Source organism: Mobula hypostoma, chromosome 3, assembly GCF_963921235.1.
Source record: "Mobula hypostoma chromosome 3, sMobHyp1.1, whole genome shotgun sequence".
In the NCBI taxonomy this organism is placed as follows: domain Eukaryota; kingdom Metazoa; phylum Chordata; class Chondrichthyes; order Myliobatiformes; family Myliobatidae; genus Mobula; species Mobula hypostoma.
In genome coordinates, this window is record NC_086099.1 from 87027957 (window position 1) to 87050661 (window position 22705).

Genomic DNA, 22705 nt, shown 5'->3' on the forward strand with positions numbered 1-22705 from the left:
TGATTATTGCTCAGCGATCAATACCACCATCCTGTTAGTATTAATCAACAAGCTTCTAATCCGGGGCCTCTGAAAGTGGAGAGCAGTGTGACTGGACACAGCCTGCTACTGAGCTTCCAATACACAGGTCGCAGTGTACTGTAGACTCAGGCAGCTCTGTCATGTGCACAACCATCCCCATCATCAAGGATGTCTCAAGAAGCTGGCATCATCACTAAGGACCCTCACCATGGCCTCTATGTGTCACCACCATCAAGAGGAAGTATAGGGGGCTTAAAGACCCACACTCAACTATTCAGAAACAGCTTCTTCCCCTCTGCCAAAAGATTTCTGAATTGTTTTTATTCCTTTTTTATGCACTATTTATTTATTTTGTAATTTATAGTAGTTTGTGTGGCTAGGCATTGCTCAAATACCATCTATAAATTTGCTGACGATACAACCATTGTTGGTAGAATCTCAGGTGGTAATGAGAGGGCGTACAGGAGCGAGATATGCAAACTAGTGGAGTGATGCCAAGCAACTACCTGGTATTCAACATCAGTAAGATGAAAGAACTGATTGTGGACTTCTAGAGGGTAAGGTGAAGGAACGCATACCAATCCTAATAGAGGGATCAGAAGTGGAGAGAGTGAGCAGTTTCAAGTTCCTGGGTGTCAAGATCTCTGAGGATCTAACCTGGTCCCAGTATATTGATGGAGTTATAAAGAAGGCACAACAGTGGCTATACTTCATTAGGAGTTTGAAGAGATTTGGAATGTCAACAAATACACTCAAAAGCTTCTATAGATGTATCGTGGAGAGCATTCTGACAGGCTGCATCACTGTCTGGTATGGGGGTGGGGGGCCACTGCACAGGACCAAAAGAAACTGCAGAAGGTTGTAAATTTAGTCAGCTCCATCTTGGGTACTAGCCTACAAAGTACCCAGGACATCTTCAAGGAGCAGTGTCTCGGAAAGGCAGCATCCATTATTAAGGACCACCAGCACCCAGGGCATGCCCTTTTCTCACTGTTGCCATCAGGAAGGAGGTACAGAAGAGTGAAGACACACACTCAGCAATTCAGGAACAGCTTCTTCCCCTCTGCCATCCGATTCCTAAATGGACATTGAACCCTTGGACACTACCTCACTTTTTTAATGTATAGTATTTCTGTTTTTTGCACAATTTTTAATCTGCTCAATATACATATGCTGTAATTTATTTATTTATTATTATTATTTTATTTTGAGTTTTTTTCTTCTATATTATGTATTGCATTGTACTGCTGCTGCTAAGTTAACAAGCTTCATGTCACATGCTGGTGGCAATAAACCTGATTCTGTTTCTGATTTATGTATATCATTGCCATTTTGCATCAGCAATACAGTACAAATGTTGTGTCATATAAGACCATGATAACAAATCTGATTCTGAAGTGTCCTTCATCCTGCATGTAGAGAACTGCTTCTAATATTCTCCTTGCAGGTAAGCTCATCTCCATCCCCTGTGTTCACAGCTGACCTCCTGTTCTGCCACTGAGTCCAGAGCTGATACACACATGTCCTACCCTGAAATAAAAAAAACAAAGAAATGCTGGAACACACATGCCAGCACCTGGTGAAGGGTCTTTAATTTGAACCATCAACTCTGTTTCTCTTTCCAGAGATGTTTGCTAACCTGATGAAGTGTTTCTAGCATTTTCTGTTTCTATTTCAGCACCTGCACTCCGTTGATTTTCACATCCTGAGTTCAGCTGCACATTGCATCTCACTTTGACGAGTAGTACAGCATGAACATGATCCCTGTGACCCAACTCGTGTGAATTGGCATCAATGTAAGTGGGTACTGTACCTGACAGCTGGCATGGACTGAAGGCACTGCTTTCCTGCTCTGTGACTCTATATCTGTTCTAGGGGAAACCCACTCGGTCACAGGACAACAGGGAAACTCCACACAGACAGCACCTGAGGCTAAGATCAAACCTGGGTCACTGGGGATGTGAGGAAGTGACTCTCTGTCCTGACCTCAATTCTACTCATTCCAATGGGGTCACCAACGTGCATAACAAAACTAAGTATAAATAAGTAACTTGATTGTTTTCCTTTACATTTCTGTTGCTTCTAATTAATTTCTAGTAGGTAACAGTATTTAGCAAAAATTATTTTGTAATTATTTCTGATATTTGTTGCGACACTAGATGCCATTCAGCCGATCAATTCCATCACAGGGGAGCAATCCCATCACACCTATTCCTCCTCCTCATTTTCTGTACCCTGCAACTTTTTCTGTCTGACACACACCCATGAGCTTCCCTTTGATTCTTCCATTAAGCTATTATGTGCATGCAGTAACCAATTCACCTACCAGCACGTCTCTGGAGGGTACAAGGAAAACAGAGGACCTTGAAGACACCAGCATAAATCATAAAGAGAATGATCAAGCTCTTCACAGAGTGTGCCTGAGGTCAGGATTGAACCATAATCTCAGGCATGGTCTGTGAGGCAGTAGCATTTAAAAGCTGCCAAAGTAGCATTTGACTGAAGCTGTCAAAGATCATCAGAGAAATAGAACCATTACTCATCAGTTTATCTAATATTGCCAGTCATTTTGCTGGTTCTGAAAGATAAGTCATTCAAAAAACCTACTCTTTTGGTAAATACTAGTTCTCAAATGCCTCTGATATCCTTTGACAGAAACCAAAGCTAGTTTCTGAAAACAATTAGAATTCTTTAGACCAGAATTTTATCATTGTCAGCTGTAAAATGTAATAATTATTGATCATTTTCTGGGACATGTATTATCATTTCAGAAAACATGATAATGTTTTCTTTTAGTAATGTATGGAGTGATTCTTAACATGTCTTGAGTTGTATTGGTTTGTATCTTACCACAAGCATAGCTTACCAGTATCTAAACAAAGCACAATCATCTGGCTCTTAAACTGTTTATACTCTGATGTGACCGTCCACTGTAGTTTTCTTGTTTTCTGCTGCAACCACAATGGAGAAACTGTCATGACATCAGTCTGGGCAAAAATAGTTGGTGATTTTAATCCAGCATGTTTTCTGAAATAGTCTCAAGTCACTGATTTCAGATGACTTTTTTGAACTACACTTTTTGATTCATGTACCTTTGTCTTAGCTTTGCTGTCTGATGTGTTATATAGTGGGCACCTCGAAATTTCTTAAATATATATATATATAACGTAAAAAAAGACTGCAATTGGAGCATCATTGCAGAGGTTAGCATTTACTGCCCGTTTTACTTTGTGCCTGAGAAAGTGCTGATGAGTCATCTCCTTGATCTACTGCCAATCGAGGTGGCATGGTAGAATAGCAGTTAGTGTAATGCTACCACAGCACGAGCGACCCTGGTTCAATTGCACCGCTGTATGTAAGAAGTTTGTACGTTCACCTTCTGAGTGCATGGATTTCCTCAGGGTGCTTCAGTTTCTTCCCATATTCCAAAGGCGTATGGATTAATAGGCTAATTTGTCACATGGGGGGGGATAATTGGACTCATTGGACTGGGAGAGCCTGTTACCTTTCTGTCTCTCTTAAAACCACCTGATGAAGGTTCTCCTCCAAACCTGCTTGGCCATTTTCCTGACGAAGGGTCTCGGCCTGAAACCTCGACTGCACCTCTTCCTATAGATGCTGCTTCGCCTGCTGCGTTCACCAGCAACTTTGATGTATGTTCTTGGCCATTTTTAAACCTATGACAAAAAGGACTGTTTTCAAATTACTTTGAATCCAGTAAAAATCACAAACAAAAAAAAATGCAGATGCCGGAAATCCAAGCAACACACGCAAAATGCTGGAGGAACTCAGCAGGCCAGGCAGCATCCACGGAAAAAAGTATACAGTCGATGTTCCAGGTTGAGACCCTTCATCGGGACTGGGAAAAAAAGATGGACAGTCAAAGTTATAAGGTGGGGGGAGAAGAGGAATAAATACAAAGTAGTAGGTGTTAGGTGAGACCAGGAGGCGGGAGGGGAGAGGTAAAGAGCTGGGAAGTCGATTGGTGAAAGAGATAAAGGGCTGGAGAAGGGGGAATCTGATAGGAAGACAGAAGGCCGTGGAAGAAAGGGAAGGGGGAGGAGCACCAGAGGGAGGTGATGGGCATGGGCAGGTAATAAGAGAGGGAAATGGGAAGGGGGAATGGTGAAGGAGAGGAGGGGGCCATTAACGGAAGTTAGAGAAGTCAATGTTCATGCCATCAGGTTGGAGGCTACCCAGATGGAATATAAGGTGTTGCTCCTCCAACCTGAGTATGGCCTCACCACAGCAGTAGAGGAGGGCATGGACTGATGTGTCATAGAAACATAGAAAACATACAGCACAATACAGGCTCTTCGGCCCACAATGCTGTGCTGAACATGTACTTACTTAGAAATTACCTAGGGTTACCCATAGCCCTCTGTTTTTCTAAGCTCCATGTACATATCCAAGAGTCTCTTAAAAGACCCTATCGCATCTCCCTCCACCACAGTTGCCGGCAGCCCGTTCCATGTACTCACCATTCTCTGCGTAAAAACTTACCCCTGATATTTCCTCTGTACCTACTTCCAAGCACCTTAAAACTGTGCCCTCTCGTGCTAGCCATTTCGGCCCTGGGAAAAAGCCTCTGACTATCCACACAATCAATGCTTCTCATCATCTTATACACCTCTATCAGGTCACCTGTCATCCTCCGCCACTCCAAGGAGAAAAGCCAAATTCGCTCAACCTATACTCGTAAGGCATGCTCCCCAATCCAGGCAACATCCTTGTAAATCACCTCTGCACCCTTTCTATAGTTTCCACATCCTTCCTGTAGTGAGGTGACCAGAACTGAGCACAGTACTCCGAGTGGGGTCTGACCAGGGTCCTATATAGCTGTAACATTACCTCTCGGCTCTTAAACTCATTCCTGTGGTTGATGAAGGCCAATGCACCGTATGCCTTCTTAACGACAGAGTCAACCTGTGCAGCTGCTTTGAGCGTCCTATGGACTTGGACTCCAACATCCCTCTGATCCTCCACACTGTGAAGAGTCTTACCATTAATACTATATTCTGCCATCATATTTGACCAACCAAAATGAATCACCTCACACTTATCTGGGTTGAACTCCTTCTGCCACTTCTCAGCCCAATTTTGCATCCTATCGATGTCCCGCTGTACCTCTGACAGCCCTCCACACTATCCACAACACCCCCAAACTTTGTGTCATCAGCAAATTTACTAACCCATCCCTCCACTTCCTCATCCAGGTTATTTATAAAAATCACGAAGAGAAGGAGTCCCAGAACAGATCCCTGAGGCACACCACTGGTCACCGACCTCCGTGCACAATATGACCCATCTACAACCACTCTTTTCCTTCAGGGAGCAAGCCAATTCTGGATCCACAAAGCAATGTCCCCTTGGATCCCATGCCTCCTTACTTTCTCAATAAGCCTTGCATGGGGTACCTTATCAAATGCCTTGCTGAAATCCATATACACTACATCTACTGTTCTACCTTCATCAATGTGTTTAGTCACATCCTCAAAAAAATTGATCAGGCTCATAAGGCACAACCTGCCTTTGACAAAGCCATGCTGACTATTCCTAATCATATTATGCCTCTCCAAATGTTCATAAATCCTGCCTCTCAGGATGTGTTCCATCAACTTACCAACCACTGATGTAAGACTCACTGGTCTATAATTTCCTGGGCTATCTCTACTCCCTTTCTTGAATAAGGGAACAACACCTGCAACTCTCCACTCCTCCAGAACCTCTCCCGTCTCCATTGATGATGCAAAGGTCATCGCCAGAGGCTCAGCAATTTCCACCCTCGCCTCCCACAGTAGCCTGGGGTACATCTCATCTGGTCCCGGAGACTTATCCAAATTGATGCTTTCCAAAAGCTCCAGCACATCCTCTTTCTTAATGTCTATATTGCTCAAGCTTTTCAGTTCTCTGTAAGTCATCCCTACAATCACCGAGATCCTTTTCCATAATGAATACAGAAGCAAAGAATTCATCAAATATCTCTGCTATCTCCTCCAGTTCCATACACACTTTTCCACTGTTACACTTGATTGGTCCTATTCTCTCATGTTTTATCCTCTTGCCCTTCACATACTTATAGAATGCCTTGGTTTCCTTAATCCTACTCGTCAAAGCCTTCTCATAGCTCCTTCTGGCTCTTCCTAATTTCATTCTTAAGTTCCTTCCTGCTGGCTTATAATCTTCTAGATCTCTAACATTACCTAGTATTTTTGAACCTTTTGTAATATTTTCTTTTCTTCTTGACTAGATTTTCAACAGCCTTTGTACACCATGGTTCCTGTACCCTACCATCCTTTCCCTGTCTCATTGGAACATACCTTTGCAGAACTCCATGTAAATATAACCATATAACCATGTAACCATATAACAATTACAGCACAGAAACAAGCCACCTCAGCTCTTCTAGTCCGTGAACATTTGACATCACTGATGACATTCTAGTCCGTGAATATCCCCAGAACATTTGCCACATTTCTGCCGTACATTTCCCTGAGAACATCTGTTCCCAATTTATGCTTCCAGCTTCCTGCCCGATAACCTCATAGTTCCGCTACTCCAATTAAATGCTTTCCTGACTTTTCTGTTCCTATCCCTCTCCAATGTTATGGTAAAGGAGATAGAATTGTGATCACTATCTCCAAAATGCGCCCCCACTGAGAGACCTGACACCTGACCAGGTTCATTTCCCAATACCAGATCAAGTACAGCCTCTCCTCTTGTAGGCTTGTCTACATATTGTGTCAGGAAACCTTCCTGAACACACCTAACAAACTCCACCCCATCTAAACCCCTTGCTTTAGGTAGGTGCCAGTCAATATTTGGGAAATTAAAATCTCCCACCACGACAACCCTGTTATTATTACACCTTTCCAGAATCTGTCTCACTATCTGCTCCTCAAATTCCCTGTTACTGTTGGGTAGTCTATGAAAAACACCCAGTAGAGTTATTGACCCCTTCCTGTTTCTAATTTCCACCCACAGAGACTCAGTAGACAATCCCTTCATGACTTCCTCCTTTTCTGCAGCCATGACACTATCTCTGATCAGCAGTGCCACGTCGCCACCTCTTTTGCCTCCCTCCCTGTCCTTTCTGAAACATCTAAAGCCTGGCACTCTAAGTAGCCATTCCTGCCTCTGAGCCATCCAAGTCTCTGTAATGGCCTCAACGTCATAGCTCCAAGTACTGATTCACGCTCTAAGTTCATCTGCTTTGTTCATGATGCTTCTTGCATTAAAATAGACACATCTCAAACTATCAGTCTGAGCGCATCCTTCTCTATCACCTGCCTATCCTCCCTCTCGCACTGTTTCCAAGCTTTCTCTATTTGTGAGCCAGCTGCCCTTGCTCCGTCTCTTCCCAACAGTACTCAAACAGGAGTACTTATTGTTAAGAGGGACAGCCACAGGGGTACTCTCTAGTATCTGCCTCTTGCCCTTTGGTCTCCTGACTGTTCCCCACTTATCTGTCTCTAGAGGTCCCAGTGTGACTACTTGCCTATAGCTCCTCTCTATAGTATCACCTCCTCACTTTCCCTGACCAGATGAAGGTCATCGAGCTGCAGCTCCAGTTCCCTAACCCAGTCCCTAAGGAGCTGCACCTCAACGCACCTGATGCAGATGTAGCCGGCTGGGAGGCTGGGAGTCTCCGGGTCTTCCCACATCTGACACCCAGTACAGAACACCGGCCTCACAGGCATACTTCCTGTTTCTATTCTTCACAGGTAACCTACTTCGCCTTGTCCTGTTATCGCCGAAGCCCTGTTGAGCCAAAGCCCTCCTACGCTGTCTGCCTCTACTCTGTTTGCCTGCTCTGTAAAGCTGTCTCCTTTTAAACTCTTCATGCTGGTCTAACTCACTGACGTCCACGCGCTTGCGCAGTCGCCCCTCAAATGCAGTTAAGTTGGTGTTGATAAAACAAACTGAATAATAATATATTTATGAGCAGAATTAGGCCTTTTGACGTATCAAGTTAATTAACAATATTGCAAAAGCTAGTGAGTTTATTTTGCTTGTTCTTGGATCATTGGTACAAAATTTCTATCTTTAGCTGTTTTGGGGGCTAAAATCCATCACAGAAGGCACTGAACCAGGTAACATGAGGGTAGGAGGAGAAGGAATGTCTTCTTCCATTTGAGTTTTGAGGACAATCCAGTAGTTCTCATGATCAATTCTTCTGGTGTTAACCAACAAAATTAATAGATCTGCTTCAATGAGGTTATTTTCTTGCCTTCATTTGAAATCCAGTTTTGAGATTCTGAGAACAGTGCAATAATCGCTAGACTACACACTTTTACTGAGATCCCTGTGCAGGGACTAAGCACGTATTCACAGAAGTATTTCAAGATATTTCCGCAAACCATCAGTTTGCTAATGCAGAGTCCTCAGGTGTGCTTCGTTGTGCAGTGAGGATAATGTCACCGAGATTTGCAAGAACGGTAATTATAAGACTTGACACTGTGCATGCCATGTAGATATTCATCCTGTGGAAGGATTGATATCGGTCTATAGAATAAGATAAGATAGCATTATATGTTAATTTTTTGGCTTAAATCTGATATACAGGCATGCTAATTTTAAAGCAAAAGATGCCACGTTAGCAACAGTCTAGTCTACTTTATCGCAGACAGTAGCTAGTGATCAGGAATCCAGTGGCACTCATTTTCTGATGACAGGTTGAGTAAGCTTTCCTATATCTGGCACATAGTTAGATGTGAGAATAGAACAGTACTCCAACAGTTGCTTTACTGAATGTTTGAGTTTGCATTTTTTTTATTATTCTGTTCCTTTTCTCAGACAGCAACCAAAAATATCATCTAATATAATAATCACAAATATAATTTAGTGAGTGTCGCTGATAATTCGGGATGTGATTGATGGCTTTGGATGTTTTTCCAGACTATATGCTGCCCTTGAAGGTCTGGATTCTATCAGCAGGTAAAGGGCATTTTGCGCACCACTACTTTTATTGCTCTTAGCAAATGATGATCTTTCTTTTTAAAAAAGATTTTAACTATATTAAATCCCAAGAGCCAAATTTCGTGGATCATTTCTCTTCAGGACAAGTAGATGGAATCTTGCTTGAATCTCACCTCCTGTCAGATAGTTCTGGAATAGTTTCAATAAGTCATTAAAACATCTCCTTCCTGACCATCTGTCAGGAATTAAGATCCAGATGGTGTAAGCAGTCTGCAAAGAAAGTATATTTAACAATTGAAAATATTGCTGCTTGCTTTAATTACATTATGACACTCTTTTAGAACTTTAAGAATTTCTAAAATTACGTTCTCTATTGAGATGGAAACAAGTACAAAGATTTCAGGATGTATACATAAAAAAATCTTTGAATCTGGGGGAAAGGTAAGGGGAGAATGTACAAAGATGTTAGGACATATCCTCTTCTATTGTTTCACATGTGAGTTGCTACATAATAATACAGTACTAAATGTAGAAATCAACTGGCTTTATAATCACAACGGAAGAAAGAATGAACTTGCATAATTAATTACTACTAAGTCACTGTGACTTACTTGAACAAACATGATAGACAGCTGAAAGAGGTGCAGAGGAGATTCATCAGGATGTTGACTGGACTGGAGCTAATTATGGTTATAAGGAGAGACTTAAAAAACGGATTTTATTTTCCATGAAGCAGAAGAGAGTCAAGGGAGACCTGATGGAGGTATTTAAAATTATGAGAAGGATAGTAGTTCGATGGTAGATGGTAATTTTTTCCATGGTGAAAGTATCAAAGACAAGAGCCTACAAAGTTAAGATGAGAGGTCACAGATTTGAAGGGGAATTTTTTTCTTACAGAGAGTGGTTGAAATCCAGAATGCTTAGCCTGAGGGGTGGTGGAGGCAGATACTCTCATAATTATTTAAAATTCTAAGCACTTGAAGGCTACCAGCCTAATGTGGGTGAACAGGATTAGTGTGGAAAGGACATAGGCAATTTGAAAATTGGTTTGTTGCAATACAAAACTTTGTTTTGCATGCCATCCAGACAGATCATTGCAAACATCAGTACATTGAGGTAGTACAAAAAGAAAAGCAATAACAGAATACAGAATATAGTTTTATGTTTACAATGAAATTGCAGTATTGGTAGTCACATCAAGTGCAAGGGCAATGATGAGGTAGATGAAGAGATCAAAAGCTGATCTTTATCGTGCTAGAGGTCCAATTCAAGGTCTTCTTACTGTGGGATAGAGACTGTCCTTGCCTTGTTTCAGTGCTGGGTGACTCAATGATAACTTGTGCAGACCTTTTATAACCCCACAGACAGCAATGGACAAATAACCAAGTATTTAGTCTACCTGTTATTGGGGAAGTGGTTTAGGTGTTCGTCTAGTGATTTGAAGGTCACTAGTTTGAGCCTTGGCTGAGGCAGCGTGTGTGTCCTTGAGTAAGGAACTTAACCACACATTGTTCTGTGACGACACCAGTGCCAAGCTGTATGGGTCCTAATGCCTTCCCTTGGACAACATCGGTGGTGTGGAGAGGGGAGACTTGCAGCATGGGCAACTGCTGGTCTTCCATACAACCTTGCCCAGGCCTGCGCCCTGGAAACCTTTCAAGGCGCAAATCCATGATCTCATGAGACTAACGGATGCCTATATATATTGGGGAAGGGAAAAGTGTGAGGTAGAACATATATTCTTCAAGACAATGCACAGAATCTTCCACAAGCGCACACTTAGGGAAGGTCAGTTTTAATAAGGATGAATAACATAACATATCTGGTGAAATAAATTGAAAGCAAAATATTTGAGTGGGCAGGTAGGTTAAAAACTGAAATTACTAAAAAGGATTTTAAAAAATCAGATGCTACAAATCTGAAATAAAAATAAATAATGCTGGGGAAAATATCAGTAGATCAGATAATATCTCCAATATCTTTGGGAAGAGAAATGGTTAATATTATGGTGCTCCATGGGCGTGGTCAACAGCTCACCCACTGCATTCCTAGTGGCCAGTGCTACTTATTGTTCTTGTTTTAAAATGTGTTTGTGGAATTCTGGTGAGATGTTCAAGTTAATTTATTGTTACGTATTACCTCAGGTTATACAGTTGTTTGCTTGTGTGTTTGTGGTCACCCTGACTGTAACCTCGGTGTTTAATAATGGCCTCCCCATCTGTATGTGATTGAGTTGGTTCTCACTGAGCGATGGCACTCTGTTACTGTGCTTGTCGCAATAAAAAATGGCAGTTGAGATAAATGAGCTCTTCTTCTTCATCATCATGGACCAAATACTTGCCACAACATATTGGTTCTGAGACCCTTCATTCGAACTGAGAATGACTGGTCTAAGGTTGTTTTTTTTCTCTTTGCCAGTTCTGATGACACAGGGAATTTCTGTGCTGGGTTCAGACCATGATTGTTGTGAGGTTGGTTATTAACAGAGAAATCAGAAGTGATGAGCCGGTTAGGATATTCTAATGGTTGAGTACAGCTAATGAAGTCTTAATTGAGTTTCTGTATGTGCTACACATTTCAGCTGTGAAATACCAGCGGTGAAAGGACCGGATAGTTAAATCAGTGGATTACGTCTCAGTGAAGTGCATTGCTTTGTTGTGAATAGTGCTGAGATTCTTGAGCATTGTTTCAACTTCAAGTAAATGGAGAGAATTTGATTATACTCTTAATGTTGGTCAGCTGGTGGCGCAGTGACATCAGCGCCAGACTGTGGAACGGAGGTTCCCGGGTTCAAATCCAGTCAGTCCGTTCCCGAGTACGCTTTCCGTCCGTGCCGGGTTGAGTGCTGAGGCTTGCAACTCGACCTCGAAAAATACTAGACTGCAAAATGTCTGTGTGAGGAGTGGCGAGCTACACAGTCTCATTCTGTGCCCTGTAAGGCATGAAAATGCCCAATGCTGGCCTATCTGGCCTGAGTCGATGTCATCATCATCCTAACGTTAGTCTTGTAGATGCTGGAAGTTTTGAACAGGAAAGTGAGTGACTTGTTGCATAATTCCAGCCTCTTTTTTTAGAAGGCAAAATCTTTGTTTCTGGGCAACAATGATCCCAGAACTTTAAGCTGGTGGACATGGTAATACTGTACGATATTTAGGGGTGATGGCTGGGTTCTCCCTCTTGATAAGTGTTGCAATTGTGTGGCACAAAATTAACTTGTTGACTTCGGGCTTAGGCTTGATTGTTGTCCATGTTGATGGGCATGTCAAGATAAGCACTACAATTATGACCACCCCAGCAACCCCTCCCTCACAAACACACACTTTAAATTGGGCAGGAAAATAATTGATATGAAGCAGCTGAAGATAGTAGTGCTTAAATTATTGCCCCAGGGAATTCTTGCAGCAGGTGCTGACGGAGCTGGCATTCATCAACCATTGCCCATTGTGCCACATATACCATCAGCCACTGGCAGTTTCCTCCTGGTCTCCAATTCTAGTTGAGTTTTTTGTTGCCACACTCAGCTGAAGGGCATAGTGTATGGATGCTAAGGCAGTACCTTTTCCCTGACTTCTGGAATTTAAATGAGGGCTCTGTGAGGGCTAGAATTGAGTCACTAGTTGCTGAATATCTGAGTGGGTTTTGGAGAGTAAATAATGTTTGATTCTGCTGTCAGTGTCTCTTTCCATTAGGATGATAGGGCTGAAAGTGAGTAGGTTGCGTTTTCCCAGCTTTCTGGACAAGTAAGGCTTGGCCAACTTTCCACTATGTTCAATGGCAAGTGCGCCTTGTCTTGCTTACTCAAAAGAGCATCTTTTTTTCACAGGACAGATATATTATCAACACAGCCAAGCTTTTGCTGTGAGTCCACAGGTTAGTTTGTGTTGCATCCTGGTGCATTTGGAAGCTAAGACTGAGGCATTAAACTTGTTGCTTATGATCGTTTTATTAAGTGTTGCAAGAACAAAGGGAGAAGCATGGTGAGGGGGGAAAGAGAGCAAACTGAGGTGGTCTTGTTTTCTTTTACCAGACCACTGAATCCATTGAAGTTCCAGTAGCTAACCACTGAAAAACTTGCATGTATATGGGTGTTTATATAAAAATACAATCAAGCATAACAAAGTTAAACTACAAGAAAAATAACAGTTCTGCAGCCCAATCGAAAGGTCGTGTCCACTGCATTCAATCAATATCACATGGAGTGGATTAAACCAGGGGACCAAGAGTTTCCATGATATCACAACATTAGCAAGGATCTCTAGAACCTCTGGTCCTCTCATTGTTTTACTCAGGAATTTGTACACCTTTCCTTGAGTTCCATCAATGAGAAATATGTTGACAATGTTAGAAGTGTACAGTTAAAACTGCTTGTGATATGAAGTCTAGCACTTAGGTGCATGCCTGCTTTGTTCCTCACCAGCACTGGAGAATTCAGGAGAGTAAAGGTTTTCTGCTTGAACTATGCAGAACTCAACCACACACTGGAGGTGATCTAGAGTAAGGATCCTTCTTTTGGTTTGAGGCCTTTAGAAGACTTTTCACTATGCATAAACACGAATTACTTTGTGCTCTGGTCTCTTTCATAATTGGAGAAGGTAATTTATAATAATGCTAACCGAATGGTGAAGAACAAGTACCCAAAAATAGCTTGATCAGCATTTTATTTTCAGCTCTACTCTATTGTTAAATGATTTTACCCAGAGTAAATCACATTAGTAGCAATTTCTGAATCAAATCATAGCAACTGAGAAATTGAACAAGACAAATTCTATTTGTAAGCAACATACTCATGAAATTCTGGAGGAACTTAACAGGTCAGGTAGCCTCTATGAAGGGAAATGGACAGTCAGTGTTTTGGGCTGAGACCCTTCATCAAGACTCGGAGCCCAAAATGTCGACTATCCATTTTCCTCCATAGTGTTGCCTGACCCATTCAGTTCCTCCAGCATTTTGTGTGTGTTGCTCAAGATTTCCAGCATCTACAGAATCTCTTGTTTCTTGTATTTGTGAATCCTCCTTGGGACCCTCACAAAATTTCAGTATCATGGGGGGGGGTGTCATTAAGAAGAGTTATTAACTTCAAACTTTCTGCATAATCACTCAAAGAGTTGACCTGCATGTGCATGTAACGAGAGCTGTATAACTCATCTCCTGCAACACACATAAAAATTGCTGGTGAACGCAGCAGGCCAGGCAGCATCTATAGGAAGAGGTACAGTCGACGTTTCAGGCAGAGACCCTTCGTCAGGACTAACTGAAAGAAGAGATACTAAGAGATTTGAAAGTGGGAGGAGGAGGGGGAGATCCAAAATGATAGGAGAAGACGGGAGGGGGAAGGATGGAGCCAAGAGCTGGACAGTTGATTGGCAAAAGGGATATGAGAGGATCATGGGACAGGAGGCTTAGGGAGAAAGAAAAGGGGAAGGGGGGAAGCCCAGAGGATGGGCAAGGAGTACAGTGAGAAGGACAGAGGGAGAAAAAAGAGAGAACGAAAAAATATATATAATAATAAAAGATAAATAAATAACGGATGGGGTACGAGGGGGAGGTGGGGCATTAGCGCAAGTTAGAAAAGTCAATGTTCATGCCATCAGGTTGGAGGCTACCCTGACGGAATATAAGGTGTTGTTTCTCCAACCTGAGTGTGGCTTCATCTTGACTGTAGAGGAGGCCGTGGATAGACATATCAGAATGGGAATAGGACGTAGAATTAAAATGTGTGGCCACTGGGAGATCTTGCTTTCTCTGGCAGAGAGACCGTAGGTGTTCAATGAAACGACCTCCCAGCCTGCGTCGGGTCTCGCCAATATATAGAAGGCCGCATCGGGAGCACCGGACACAGTATATCACCCCAGCCGACTCACAGGTGAAGTGTCGCCTCACCTGGAAGGACTGTCTGGGGCCCTGAATGGTACTGAAGGAGGAAGTGTAAGGGCATGTGTAGCACTTGTTCTGCTTACAAGTATAAGTGCCAGGAGGGAGATCAGTGGGGAGGGATGGGGGGGATGAATGGACAAGGGAGTCGCGTAGGGAGCAATCCCTGTGGAAAGCAGAGAGAGGAGGGGAGGAAAAGATGTGCTTAGTGGTGGGATCCCGTTGGAGGTGGCAGAAGTTACGGAGAATTATATGTTGGACCTGGAGGCTGGTGGGGTGGTAGGTGAGGACAAAGGGAACCCTATTCCTAGTGGAGTGGTGGGAGGATGGAGTGAGAGCAGATGTGCATGAAATGGGGGAGATGCGTTTGAGAGCAGAGTGATGGTGGAGGAAGGGAAACCCCTTTCTTTAAAAAAGGAGGACATCTCCCTCGTCCTGGAATGAAAAGCCTCATTCTGAGAGCAGATGCGGCGGAGACGGAGGAATTGCGAGAAGGGGATGGCATTTTTGCAAGAGACAAAGTGAGAAGAGGAATAGTCCAGATAGCTGTGAGAGTCAGTAGACTTATAGTAGACATCAGTAGATAAGCTATCTCCGGGAGAAAGGGGAGGGAGGTGTTGGAAATGGACCAGGTAAACTTGAGGGCAGGGTGAAAGCTGGAGGCAAAGTTAATGAAGTCAGCGAGCTCAGCATGCATGCAGGAAGCAGCGCTAATGCAGTCGTCGATGTAGGGTAGAAAAAGTGGGGGACAGATACCATCTCCTTCTGCCCTAGGCCACGAACTTATCAATCACCCCTGCTGTGGACACTTCCTGGAGGTCCAAGATCCGTATGCTCCACGACCGCTGGACTAAGTGTGTAAATGTAGGAGGGGACTATGTTGAAAAATAAATGTGCTAGGTTTTCTAAAATTGACTCCTTCTACCTTAGGCCACAAACTTATCAATCACCCCTGGTATTGCTGTGGATGCTGATCTGTGAGTTACATGTTTCTTGGGTCACCATTGGGAGGCATTTCATCCTAGCAAACTTGTGGGAGGTGCAATATCATTGGCATGTTTTACCCAATGTACCCACCATTCAGAATACCTTTTATTTTATTGAGATACAGCACAGCGTTTGCCCTAGAGCCATGCTGCCGGGCAATCACCCAGTTTAATCCTAACCTAATCACGGGACAATTAACACTGACTAATTAACCTACCTGAAGTGTGGGAGGAAACTGGAGCATCTGGAGGAAACCCACACAGTCACGGGGAGAACGTACAAACTCCTTACAGCCAGCGGCGTGAATTAAACCCGGGTCGCTGGTACGGTAAAGAGTTGTGCTAGCCACTACACTACCTTGCCACCCCAGTGACATGGTCTCATTATGCACGCCTCAGTGACAGAGGATCTGGCGTGATCTTCACTAAAATTTTCAGTATAGCATTGAGTATCCTTTAAGAGATAGCTTTCCGAGTTGAACTACAGTCATCTGTGCATTAGTCGGCACTTTGGTCTGAAACTGAGGACTGTAGTTACATTTACCATGATGAGAGCATTTGCATATTTAAAAGCATAGAACATTTACAGCACTGCACACTCCCTTCAGCCAACCATTTAACCTGCTATAAGATCAATCTAATCCTTCCCTTCCACAAAACCCTCTATTTTTCTATCATCCATATGCCACCTTAGCATAAGTTTGCAAGTCTGATTCCAAAGGGACAGCGTTAATGCAAAACGTCACTTCCAAACCATTGTCTCTTGAATCTGAACTGCACAGACACATTCTGGAGAGAAGCAGCAGAGATGGACTTTAATGGGAGTTGGTGTAGCCCTAGCTTTATTTCCTACTTAGCCTGTTTATTCTTAATCTTTTGGTGCTTCCAAAGTAAGGAATACAATGAAATAATTGTGCATAACCCCTTGGCAAAGGAACAATTAAACATGGATTAATGGAATGTAATTGCACAATATTCAGGCAAATGCTGATCATACTTTGTAATCTCTCAGATTTAATTTGCCACTAGTAAATTGCATACAGCTAGTGAATATTAATACTGCTTATAGATAAGATTGGAAGTGATTTGGGAAAGAAATTAATTCTACAGAACTATCTAATTGCCAGCACCTTCAACTAATCATGACAAGTGGTATAGCAAAATGAAACAAGGAAAGTTGATTAATGCTATCAGGGAATAAAGTTTCTGAATGGATATGAATGCCTGAGTCAATTTTTAAAATAAATGCAGGCTCTTTTTTTTCTAGCCATGCAATTGCTGATGTTATGGTGCAAAAGCATCGTTATTAGCAAATCATTTTGGTTCCTAGTGCTGACTACATTCTTGGAAATTCATGTGTAGGATTTGGATGAAGACTGAATCAATTTTGCTTTGATTTGGTTATGGTTGTACAGCTTGGAATCTCGTTTATTCTAGCTTAAATGGAGTTAGGGAATGGAGTGAATTGAGTTACCGTTCTTGTAATTGTATTTTAATATGAGTTAATGACCTCAGAATACAAAAAGAACCTATTCAAAATTCAAAGCAGCCGTAATAAAAAATCAAAAGCGGTTTTTTTTGTATTTAGATGGACTGTGTTACGAAGCTTAAAGATAATCACATTTCTTCAATGGTTTCAAAGTCATGTAGCTGGATGTTTACATGATCAAAGCTTTGCACAGTAACAGCTTAAATGTTTGATAGTGCAAATAAGTAAATATAGCTAGAAACATGTTTGGCCATGCAGAATGATTAAAGAAGACAGCTAGAGATTGAATATCTGGGCAGATAGGTTATAATCTGATGAATGGGAAGGCTTAGGACTGGTTAAGATATGTTAAAGTTCAAACAGAGTGCAAATCCTAATGAAGAAATGCACTGTGTTCGGAAGATCTTATTCCTATGTAATCAAAAGGCCACTCTTCTGGAGGAATACGAGAAAGCATGCACCAAAAAGATTCACTAGGTATAAATTAAGCCAGAATACTTGTTTCAATTTACAGTAAATGAAAATTTACACAAGATACAGATAAAATTTTGTATTGAACTTTTAAAATCCTAAAATCCCCATTTAGTAGTTTCTGAAAAGTATCAGTAGAAAGATTTTAAGTGGCCATCGTTTTGTTTTGCATGATCACAGAGGGCTCAGTGGTTATGTAGGATAGCTATTTTGTGAGTATGAACTGGTTATTCCTTTGGATCTATTACCTATGATCTATTTGTTAAACATCGATCTGGAATTACATTTATTTCTGGTTAGTCTGATTGAAACCATATAGCTCTGTACCTTGCTGTCATCAGGCAGGAGGTACAGAAGCCTGAAGTCCCAGACCACCAAGTTCGAGAACAGCTGTTTCCCTTCAACCATTTGGTTCTTGAACCAACTGACAACACCTTAATCACTACAACTTAGTAACACTTTGATTACTTTAGGCAAAAATCTATTTGTGTTATTTCTTGTTTTTAAAAAATGAATAATTTATGCTTAATTTATGTTTCCTCAGGTACGTTGTGTATCTGACACTATATTCCTGTATTGCTCTTGCACATCAGCTTGATTTTGACTTTGACTTATCCAATGGCACTCTGCTGGTCCACACGGTACTCACTGGCATACTTCTTCATAGTACGCACTGATGTAATTCCAATGTATACCATCTTGCCACTTGAATAGCAGGAGCCAAGAGACTAGAACCTACTCGTACCCTTCTAATATTTTTCCTCACTTTCTGTACTACTTATTCAATATGATGTATATATTTATAAATCATAGTTATTATTTGGTATTGCAATGTTTTGCTGCTGCAAAGCAACACATTCCATGACATATGTCACTGATATTAAATCTGATTCTGATTCCTCTGATTTTACCCGCTGTCAGTTTCAGTCCTGCTCTCTCCTTCACCACCAAAGAAGCCTTAATTGCTTCACTACTTTAAATTTGCAATTTTTCATAGGACTCAAACCAGATTGAAAGAAGAAATTGTCTTTGCTCTGTCTGTGATTTTCTCTCTGCCTCTGTCTCCATCTTTTTTGAAATCTGTGCTTCTTCATTATCATAAGTGTAAACAATTATGTTACCATGGGCCTTTTCTTTCAACAAAGCAGACTGTATGAATTAATTATTTGATTTGAATATTTAATACAATGGCATTAAACTAATTTTAAATGTAGATGAATTCTCTCTATATCCTTTTGAGCTGTATTTCCCTTACTCTCACTCTTTCTGTTCACAGCCTCTCATTCTTCTGTGTACTGAAAACGTATTACATAGCCATGCCATCCATGAGTTAACCATAGATAAGCAATTGTTGATGTCCTGCATCAAATACCCTAATGGTTATTCCATTGCTGATTCTGATTCTGCATTTCAGTTTGGAACAGAAGTTGTAGGCAATGAAAGTTCCAGTATTACTGGTGTGCAGGTTGCAACTTTTCATCCCCAGTGGACAAATAATTGGAGGTTACCGGCCTGAGATTTTGCTAGCTGAAAGTGTTCAATCCCTGTCACTGTTATTGGTGTTGCTTGCATTATTGTCATGTGTACCAAAATCCAATGAGAAGCTTTTCTGTGTGTGCTTGTCATGCTACACACATAATACAGCCTCTGCTCAAGAATCCATTTTCTGACTGGCAGAGAATGTGCAAGCCAATTGCTGCTCCACTTAGAATCAGAAATTGCCACTTCCTACTCTCCCTGGTTCCATTTTATGCCAAGTACCAAGGTACAACAGGACAAACAACAGACCCACCACCATCGCCCTTAATCTTCCTCTTTCAAATTCTGACCAGACATACACATTTCAAGTATCCAGAACTCCCGGTGTGGCTATCGGTGAGACTTAGTGCAGATTTCAAGACCACTTCACCAAGCACCTACGCACCGTCCACCAGAAAGAGCGGGATTTCCCAGTGGCCACTCATTTTAATTCCACTTCCCACTCCCATACCAACATCTCAGTCCATGGCCTCCTCTAATGTCACAATCAGACCACACTCAGGTTGGAGGAGCAACCTATTCTATTCTGTATGGGTAGCCTCCAACCTGATGGCATGAACATCAATTTCTTAAACTTCCAGTAATGCCCCCCCCCCGCCACCACTGCCTCTGGTCACCATTCCCCATCCCCATTCCCCTCTCTCATCTTAACTCCTTATCTGTCTATCACCTCCCTTTGGTGCTTCTCCCCCTTTTCTTTCTTCCATAGCCTTTTGTCTTCTTCTATTAGATACCCCCTTCTCCAGCCCTGTATCTTTTTCACCATTCAACTTCCCAGCTCTTTACTTCACCCCTCCCCCTCCAGGTTTCACCTATCACCTTAAGTTTCTTCTTCCCCTTCCCCACTTTCTTACTCTAACTCCTCATGTTTTTTTCCAGTCCTGATGAAGGGTCTCGGAATGAAATATTGACTGTACTTTTTTCCATAGATGCTGCCTGGCCTGCTGAGTTCCTCTCGCATTTTGTGTGTGTTTTGCTTGGATTTCCATCATCTGCAGTTTGTCTCTTGTTTGCGATTGGATGTGCAAGCTTCATGATTTTGTTTTTATTTCAACTGTCTAATATCACATTATTTTAACCACCTTGTATCTTCATGTTTTTATAGGTCATCTATGCACTAAATACCAAAAGCGATGAGCATGAGGCTTCCCTGCAGGCTCTTAAGGAAGTTCACCAGGAGGAGATCCAACACATCCTTGCTGAGACACAGAGTAAGATCTCAAAATACAAGAACAGAGTGAGGGAGGAAATAGATTTCAGACATCAAATTCAGTCTCTTGAGGATACCCTGGAGAAACACAAGAAAGCCAAGGAAGAGGTCTTGACACAGTTTGAGGTTTACAAACAGCAAGTAGCAGAGCGGGAAAAGAACATGGAGAGAGAACATGCAGAAAGAATAGTGGCACTGTCGAGGGAGATGCTTAATATCAAGAAGGAGTTTGAGAGCAACCTGCAACACTTCATGGAAATTCAGCACAAGCTAGAGCAAGACAAACAGTCAGCAATAACAGAGATTGTGAAAGTAAGCCAAGAGTCAGAAAGCCTGCAGGAAAATTGCAAAGTGCTCCGAGGCTGCTTCAATGAAAAGTTTAAATTAGAAGAGAAGCACAAAATGGATATTCAGTGCTTGAACCAAGAGCTGGAAGTCCTAAAATCAGAAAAAATGAGACTAACCACAGAATTTGAGAAAAAAGTCAGCAAACTGCAAGTCTCACATCAAAAGGAACTGGAAGCTCTGAAAAAGGCTCTGCAGCAGTCAGTAACTGAGACACTGAAACAGTGGCAGACCGGACAGAAGAAGAGCCTGCAAGCTCAGGAGGTGGCACTGCAGCTAAGACTGAAGAAACTGGAGAGAGATATAGAACTCAAGGACCAAATTATGCATGAGTCTAAAACCCAATGTCAGAAATATCAGGAACTGCTGAACACTGCAGAGCTCAAAATCCAGGTGAGCAAGTGTACTCGAAATGTTTCACTGCCCTTAAAGCAAATTAATCAGCTGTAAATTCTTCAGTGCCATTTTCATTGATTATCAGGGGAATTAATATATTTTGATGCATCCTTCCAGCAGGGTTCACATTTTGGAGACTACTTATACAGTGGGATGACATACTTGTTACAGCTTCAACACAAGTGTGTTGTTTGGCGTTTTGGAGCCTAAAGATTGAATCTATTAGAAGGAAAGCTTTCATGCACGAATTGCAAATTTCACCCAAGTAGGTCACTCTAGAGATCAGTTTCAGGTGAAATTGCCCGGCACTTCAATGTACTTCAATTTACTGCAGTTGCTGTTTACATGGTAACAGTGTTGTACCTTTGATGTCACAAGTCCTGCACTGCAGGTTTCCTCCATTGCCTGCAAAAATTGCAGTTTTCAGGTGCAAGCTACCCCTCTGTCGAAGACTCACTTAAAAATCTGGAAGTACATCTCCCTGAAATCCCCAGTGAAATGTCATTCAAAAGATCCACACTGTGACATTGATGTACGCAGGACATGTCAGCCTCATTTTCACTGGTGGTGATAGTGGAAACGATACCACTGGTTGTCCTTTAGCTGTTTATTTAATTTGCATTGGAATTGCAGGCTGCACCCCTGTCCTGTGGTCATCTGCAGTTCTCAGTGGCTTGGAGCCTCTCACAAGGAGAGAAGCAACCAGGTCAAGCGGACGTGTAAGAGGAATGCACATATAATGTTTGAGAAACTGAGTTCCTCCAGCATTTTGTGTGTGTTGCTCTGGATTTCCAACATTTGCAGAGTTTCTTGTATTTTTGTAGGAAGGAACTTTTCACAGAAGATCACTGTGTCCCCTGTGTCTTTCTTTGCTCACCAGAGCTTTTAATACAAGTATCCTGCAGCTGAGTTAGAGTTTCTTTAAAGTCTGATCTGTTCAACAAAACCCAGCCTTTGTGAGCTTTCATGTTAGTGCTGATGGAAACAACGGGGTCCTCTTTAGGCATGAAACTGGGGTACCAATTTCATGGATTTTTGTAGGATGTTCGATTAGGTGTTAGTTGTAAACACAGCATGTGTTTAGTGCACTAAAAAAGTGTGCAATCCAATTTCTAGGCTGGTATGTTCACTGCTGGTATGTCTCCCTCTTCCCTCGGCTTCTCCTATTCCCAATCCTCTGCCCTTCCCTCAAACCAATATCAGCACTAGAATTTTTAACCATCCTTTCGAATGCCCCCTTGCTAAAGATGTTCTACTGCTCATAAACATGTTCCTCATTTTAATGACTTCCACAAAGTTTTGTCCCAGCTCATTACCTTTCCTCACATGGAACATTTCCTTCCCTTATCTGAGAAAATATTTGGGATTTTCTTTTATATTAAAAGCAGCCATATTACTGCAAGTTGTGTCTTCTGTATTTTAATAGCATTCAGTGGATAAATCATATCTCAGTTATGG

At 42.0% G+C, this 22705-nt stretch overlaps 1 protein-coding gene across 4 annotated transcripts in view; it reads left to right on the forward strand.

Annotated features, from left to right (window-relative positions):
• The window catches only part of LOC134343457 (protein FAM184B-like), a 223521-nt gene that overhangs the window by 97050 nt on the left and 103766 nt on the right, over nt 1–22705 (forward strand). For 3 of the 4 annotated variants that reach the window (XR_010017230.1, XM_063042166.1, XM_063042167.1), the window contains exon 2: nt 20402–21244. Coding sequence is in view for 3 of the 4 variants with exons in the window: in XM_063042166.1 (XP_062898236.1) it covers nt 20402–21244 (843 nt within the window). In the remaining variant the exon portion in view is untranslated. Of the gene's footprint in view, nt 1–8317; nt 8460–20401; nt 21245–22705 lie in introns of those variants that run through there. The other variant, XM_063042168.1, reaches the window with a different exon arrangement.